This window comes from Marmota marmota, unplaced genomic scaffold (assembly GCF_001458135.2).
Source record: "Marmota marmota marmota unplaced genomic scaffold, marMar, whole genome shotgun sequence".
In the NCBI taxonomy this organism is placed as follows: Eukaryota; Metazoa; Chordata; class Mammalia; order Rodentia; family Sciuridae; genus Marmota; species Marmota marmota.
Genome location: NW_026000026.1, coordinates 82,624,969 through 82,632,211, shown reverse-complemented (window position 1 = coordinate 82,632,211; position 7,243 = coordinate 82,624,969). Strand labels below are relative to the sequence as shown.

Genomic DNA, 7,243 nt, shown 5'->3' with positions numbered 1-7,243 from the left:
GTGTATAAGAGACAGGTGGGGGGGGGGGGTCTGTGTGCATGTGTGTCTTTGCCTTTTGCATTCCAGAAGGTAATATATATGAGTCAAAATGAATGCATAAAATAAGTGACTGAAATTGGTTTCTATTAATGTATTATTGAACTTGTTGTGTTCTGTTTCACAGCTGCTCTGACTTTCAAGTGCTTGGGTGATCAGTGGCCCGTATACTGCCGAGTGATCCGTGAGAAGAACCTATGTCAGGACATGCGGTGGTATCAGCGCTGCTGTGAGACGTGCAGGGACTTCTATGCCCAAAAGCTACAGCAGAAGAGCTGACCTCTAGCAGGCTGGCTGGCTGGCTCACATTTCTTTGCAGTTACATTATTTATAATCACACACTAGCATGTCTTTCAGACCAAATATTAGCAGATTACATATAATTTAATCAAATTAATTTATTTTTTCCCTGCCAAACATCCAATGTGGTATTTGTTTTGGTAATACAAACATTTTGATTTATACTATAAGGCAAAATTTATATGAATGAATAAGTTGGATCCAGTGCCCTAATAAAAAGAAAATGAAAAAAAAAAAAGATCACTAGACTTAAAACATTTTTTTTTTTTAAAGTTAAAGTTAGGGCTGTCTCTAAGGTGCTACTTTCCACTAATACTATTGAGTTATACAGTGCTTATACTACCTTAGCATAGTTTAGTTATATATGGAGAAAATCATGGTTCCTTTTTTTTTTTTTTTTAATGTCCTGCTGCAGAATTAGCCCATTTTCTGTAATCTGCAGGAGATGTGTAAACTTAAGAAACCTCATAGTGTTGAACAGGTTTTTAGAGAATGTATTATGAATTTGGTTCAGATTTAGAGACATCCATAGGAAAAATTCTACTGTAATTATAACCTTATTTTAATAATGGAAAAGAAAGTCAAAGCAGAGACTTTGATCATGTTCATGAACATGTACTTGAACACAAGTATTGTAACAATGAAACACTGTAATGATTTACACTGAATCACCATTGCACTGTTGATATAGTGTAGAGAAACTGTTTTAGAAATGATAACATCCTACAAAAATGTGTATTATTTTATCATGTTGTCATTAGATTTTAGCTTTTTAAATATTTTGAACAAAGAAAGCATTGATCCACCCATTTCCTTGTGTCCGTTTAGCAGATTTATGAAAGAGTAGAGTGCTTAGACTCACAAATCATAATGAGAAAACTTACTGAATATTTTTCAGCCTTTTCCTTAGGATCAGAAAAGACGAAAAGCATATAATACTATGGTAGTTTCATTGTGTTTTTTTTTTTCCTTTTTAAAAATAAAAAGTTTTACAATTCTGTGAAACGTTCAAAAGCCAGCTTAGAATTTTTCTCGTGAGAAAATATTGTACATGATTCACATGATTTCTTAGATTTTTCAATAAAATATGTAAAACTTCCTTTTGGGAGACAATTCTTCATAGATCTCTCACACTTCCACATGTTTGGCAAGAAAAGGCACTGTCTGCTTTTGTTCTGAAGTCTCTTCTAAAGGACTCTTATACAATGAACCATTGTGGAAGACAGAGGTAGTATATTTCTTTGGAACAAAGGGCAAACATGCTTGCTTCCCTTTTTTAAATTTTCAGGCTCTCTAAAATTGAGGTTCTTTTATTATAATATAGGCTTCCTACACGTGCAGATGTCACCTGGTTCTCTTCATGTTACCCTGTGTGAATTGGGGCTCAGAGAACCAGTGCAAGGAAATGCAGATTCTCTCTGGCCAATTTTATTGCTGTGAGTAATAAAGTCCTTTGTCTCTAACCCAGGAGTCTTGTGTCTTCTGCTCTAAAAAATGACTGATGAATTTGATATATTATGAGTAGGGTAAGACCTCAAAACTTTCACAGTACTTGACACTTCTTTCATTATTTTCACCTACATTTAATTAGTTAGTTTTAACATTGGGGTAATTTTGTTTCTAGATTTTTCCTAATTATGGAACTCCTTTGACTTAATTGCTGAAATGTAACATTAACCAGTATCCATACATCTTATGAAAGACAGTAGGTGAATAAGAGAAGGAAGAAAAATAAACTAATAAGGAAGGCAATCACAATTCCATCCCTTGATTGCTGAATCTATGAGTCTTGGTAGAAATAGCACCACATATTGGTCAATGATTTAGAACATATATAGCATCTTAGAACTAAGATATTACCTCAGACCTCCAAAGTGTTTTCTACTAGCTAGTGCCAGAAGTAATTTTTTTTTTTTCTTAACAGACATCGTATCATTCTGTTAGGCCATCTGCTAGAGGGTGAAAGGGATACTGGTAGGAAATTTACATGAGCATGAGCATTGCCACATTTTATTTGTTTTTAAACAAGTTCTCTGAACTGAAACAATGTTGTGTGGAATACCAAATCAGTGAATGAAACATTTGTTAAGTTCACAGATGGTATTTTGACAGAAGCATAGCAGGTTGAGAAAGCAAATCTCAATTCAGAGTAAGTGACTATTTCTGTGAGAATAAGCCATTGCATCTCTTTTGATAGAAGCAATCTAATATAATCAATCTACCATCAAGGTGGCCTGTCCTTCTTCAGAATGGCTCCATATCTTCTCTGCAATTGTTAGCTTGAACCCTCAACAGAAACTTTGTCTAGACTGACTTTGGTGAGTGGAAGGAAGCCCATGTTGCTGAGTCCATGCATAATTTCCTCTCCTGCTACCATTTGTTTCTTTGTCCATAAGCCCATTGATCAAGTATAAAGGTTGCTGGTGAAAGAGACTGGCCAAAATCTATAAGACACATCATCTTACCTACTTGATAATTACTATCCTTCTCTCCCAAGTGAGTTCTTTGGTAAGCAGTCAAATGGAATATAAGTATGTAGGCTATTCAAGGATGTTCATCTATATACTTTCCCACCACCCCCCCTCAGATTTCCTTGTCATTAATTTTTGGATCATGCTCCAAGTGCCTGCCAAAGCAGGCAAACCTTGAGCCACAAAGCATAAATTACTGTATACCATGCTTCTGGCCATTTTTCCTTTCAGACAAAGTGAATAGCCAGACACACATTCTTTCTAACTAAAAGGATTAAGAATTTTTCTTAGTAGTCTCATGTAAGATCACTTCTCTGTGCAATTGTAGAATTACAGCTATATACCTGGGTAATGCTAGTTTATTGCAAAGAACTATTAGCAAACCAAACCTAGATATTTTTCTATCTCAGTTAATTAGTCCTGAGAAAGACTCCATGAGACCTTAGGTATGAGTTGGAAGAAAGGAGGCAATGCAACCATAGTAGGATCCCTAATAATAAAATCTGTTTGGAATTTATTTATGCTTTCAGAATGTGCTAAAGATTAATCTGGTACACTTGATGATTGTAATGATGTTCCACTCAGGTAATCATTGCATAGGCTTCAAGGATCATTCATCATCAAATTTATAATCAGCAGTACAGGTTACATGAGAATTTGATGACACATAGCCAAGCATTTAGCATTTACTAAGATCTAGTAGCAAGCCAAAAATGGCTTCTGAGAGCAAAAAGAATTATTTGTAGAAAACTCCACAGCTTTGCTCCAAAATCCCAGAGACCTTACTATGATTCACCAATAGGAACCTTCCAGAAGCTCCATCCAGGATCTTCATGTTTGAGTGATTCTTTAAGTGCCATACAGTCAAATTAGAGCATAATGTCTTCAAATGAAGCCTGGACTGGTTGTAGACTCACCTCTTATTCTGTGCATCATACAAAACTGGAAGTCTACAGTTACTCATTAATAAGTCTCAGAAAACATCATTCCCAAATGAGGTTCAAATTACTGCAGCTGCCCAACTGGATTTTTTATCTCTTTCTTAGAAAGGGCCAGGGGTAGAAACTTGTCCTTCACCTTAAAAGCCATATCTCAACATGCCATTGAATCTGAGAAATTTTACCAAGGTATAAAGTCCCCAACATTTTAAGGAGTTTAACTCACATTCTGGCACTCATAAATATTATTAAGGTGTCTATATAGTATTATTAGCTACAACTTCCTGTTCACCAGATCCAATCAACATGAAATCATTGTTGAGGTAGACCCTTATGTTATTATATGCAATATAGAAGAGACTGTGGCCCCTGTGGATTAGAAAGCCCTAATTTCAGACAGTGGAAGTAATTGCTGAATTAAACCAAACTGCTGGTGATGTTTTCACTAATAAAATAATTTAACATTTTTCTTTTAGGTCCCCCAAAATATTCATTTGCTCTTATAATACATATGGAACCACAACTGAAATTGGGGGCACCATCTGATTGTTTGTAGTAAACCAATGTAATTCTTCAAATCCTCTGTCTTCAGAGGATAATAGGCAAAAAGAATGATAATTTAGGGGCTGGGTCTGTGGCTCAGTGGTAGAGCTCTTGCCTAGCACAGACAAGGCCCTGGGTTCAATCCTCAGCACCACATAAAAATAAATATTTAAAATAAAGGTATTGTGTCCAACTACAACTAAAAAATAAATATTTTTTTTTAAAAAGAATGATAATTTACTACCCCTGCATCCTTCTAATCCTTAATGGTAGAGCAAATTCTGAAACCCCTTCAGGAAAGCATTTATTGATTTAATTTCAAATTTTAGGAACTTCCATCAACATTACCACCATACAAGCTCCTGTTCCAACAATCATAAAACTAATGAGGGGCAGGGTTTCTGTCAGTGTCTGAGTATGTCTTTGCCAAATACCTCCCAGCATTAAGACAATATCTGTGAGGAGGGTGGAACTCTTAGGCCCCATTTGAAGACAGACTGAAGTCAAAACTTGATGAAGTTATTAGACTTCCATAAGCTCTCCCTTTGACTTGCACTTTAAATGTATTTTACTCTAGGAGACTACAGGTAAGAATTAAAATAACACTCTAGCCACTGTACACCACGGATGACTCCTAAAGGACTTTTGAATTAATAAATTCTATTTCCATTTTGCCTTCACATCTTATGCAATTCCCTTTTTTGGCCAGTTCTTACTCAGAATTACAAAAGAAAGAGGTTTATGGAAAATGTAATTGATTTTTAAAATATAGATGGTTAAAAGTCATACAAGGTGGTGCAAGTCTGTAATCCCAGCTACTTGGAAACCTGGTGCAGGAGAATTTCAAGTTCAAGTCCAGCCTCAACAGCTTAGTAAGACCCTATCTCAAAATAAAAATAAAAAGGGCTGGGGACCGAGCTCAATGGTAGAGCACCACTGGGTTCAATCTCAGTGCCACAAAAGAAAGAATACAGATGGTTAATATTGCTTTAATTTTTAATTTTTTTTAGTTTGCTTTTTTATCAGAGAAAACTGAATTGAACGTTTATGTTCTTATGCAGATTTAAAATAATAGCAAACTTCTTTAGTGCTTAGTATATCTATGTTAACCACAGAACTACACTTATTAAACCTCTCAGCAACTTTGTAAGTGCTCTTACTGTCTTTATACCAAGGAAACTGAGTCTCAGAGAGATTCATAATTTAGTTGGATGTAATAGAGCTACTCTAACTCCAAATTCTGTATATGCAAGTACCCTGACTACCTCCCTTTTTCCGATTTGTTTTGAAAATGTTTTATAATAGATAACACAAGGATTCATATAATCTTACTCACAGGTTTGCTTTGTAATCAAAACTATCCAAATTATCTTCAAATTCTTTCAGATAATTTGACTGCACATCTGGACATTGTGCAGGCTTTTCAGCTGAAAACACTTTCAAATATTCTACTTGGTCAGTGGTACAATTTTGAAAGAAAGAGAAGGAAGAAAGGAAAAAGGGAGGAAGAGAGAAATAGGAAAATTAAAATATAGTCACTTTTATCTAGTGAGTCTATATTTAATCTTTTTATTTTAATTTCCCTCCTATAAAAATTAATGTGGGATGAGAATCCATGGGTAAGTAATACTTTTTATTAAAATTGCTGTAAAGAGAGCAAATGGCTACCAATATGGTAAATTTGAGAGGCCCTAGATTCCATGATTCCCACCAGAGTGCTCCTCCAATATAAATCTTACTCATTTATATTGTTACCTTTCCTTGCTCTTGAATAAAAAGATTTAATTACAGGAGAGAAATAGAAACCATAAGCCAATATGTACCAATTATTCTAAAATAACTCAATTTTTTTCAATTAATGGAAAAACAATAAATAGGTGTCATGTAATCAATTTGGAAAATGCTAGCATTAACAAAGCAGAACTACTAAGTTTTAATATGAATTTATGCATCATAAATCAGTAGAAGAGAATATAGTCACAAAACTTTTGGCAAGCAAATCCTTTTTTTTTTTCAATGAGCATGGATGGAACAGAAGATTAGAAAACAGAACACCTAATTATGTTTTTAATTGAATTATCAATTTCCAGCAATAATTACATTCTTAGAGACTGGAAGAAACAACAGCAATCATTATTTGTTGAACAAAAGATTTTATTAGTATCTGCAGGCATGAGTCAAGTAAAAGGGGCCATCCATTAGGTCTGTTATTTTACAATGCATTATCTACTTTAGGGGCTGTTAAAAGTATTAAATAAATTATCTAACAAAGGACAGTAAGATGAATGGGTAAAAAAATGTGATACACACACACACACACACACACACACACTAGAATACTGCTCAGCCATAAAGAAGAATGAAATTATGACACTTGTCCATATATAGATGGAAATGGAAACTATCATGCTAAATGAAATAAGCCAATCCCCCCAAAACAAAGGATAACTGTTCTTTCTAATATGCAGATATTAACACAGATAAGTGGGAGAGGAAAGGAAAGAATAGAAGTTCATTGGCTTAGACAAAAGGGAATGAAGGGAAGGGAGGTGTGATGGGAATAGGAAAGAGTAGAACAAACAGGAAAAAACTTTCCTATGTTCATATATGAAAACATGACCAGAAAACATGACCACATCATGCTCCTTTTTTTTTTTTTTGTATTAGGGATTGAACCTGGGGTCTCACACATGCCAGGCAATTGCTCTACCTCTAAACTATATCCCCAACCCCACTCTACATCATGTTCAACCGCAAGAATAGAATCATAATTAGAATAAGTTATATTTTATAATATGTCAAAATACACTCTACTGTCATGGATATCTAAAAAGAACAAATTAAAAAAAAAGATGAAGGTACAAATAAAGCTTCAAAGTAGATATTAAAAATCACATCTACTAAGGAAAATGTACAAAATGTATGAAGGTTTTACAGAAGGCTAGGTGTCAACCA

General features: G+C 34.5%; 1 protein-coding gene and 1 long non-coding RNA gene across 4 annotated transcripts in view; one reads left to right on the top strand and one right to left on the bottom strand.

Moving 5' to 3' along the window:
- Nucleotides 1-1,799, top strand: part of Adamts19 (ADAM metallopeptidase with thrombospondin type 1 motif 19) — a 251,578-nt gene extending 249,779 nt beyond the window's left edge. The window contains exon 22 of one of the 2 annotated variants that reach the window (XM_015500639.2): nt 164-1,799. In XM_015500639.2, the coding sequence (XP_015356125.2) occupies nt 164-315 (152 nt within the window). In that variant the 3' untranslated portion in view covers nt 316-1,799. The remainder of the gene's footprint in view (nt 1-163) is intronic. The other variant, XM_048811813.1, reaches the window with a different exon arrangement.
- LOC125619128 overlaps nt 1-7,243 on the bottom strand; it is a 141,593-nt gene that overhangs the window by 124,683 nt on the left and 9,667 nt on the right. The window lies entirely within an intron of this gene.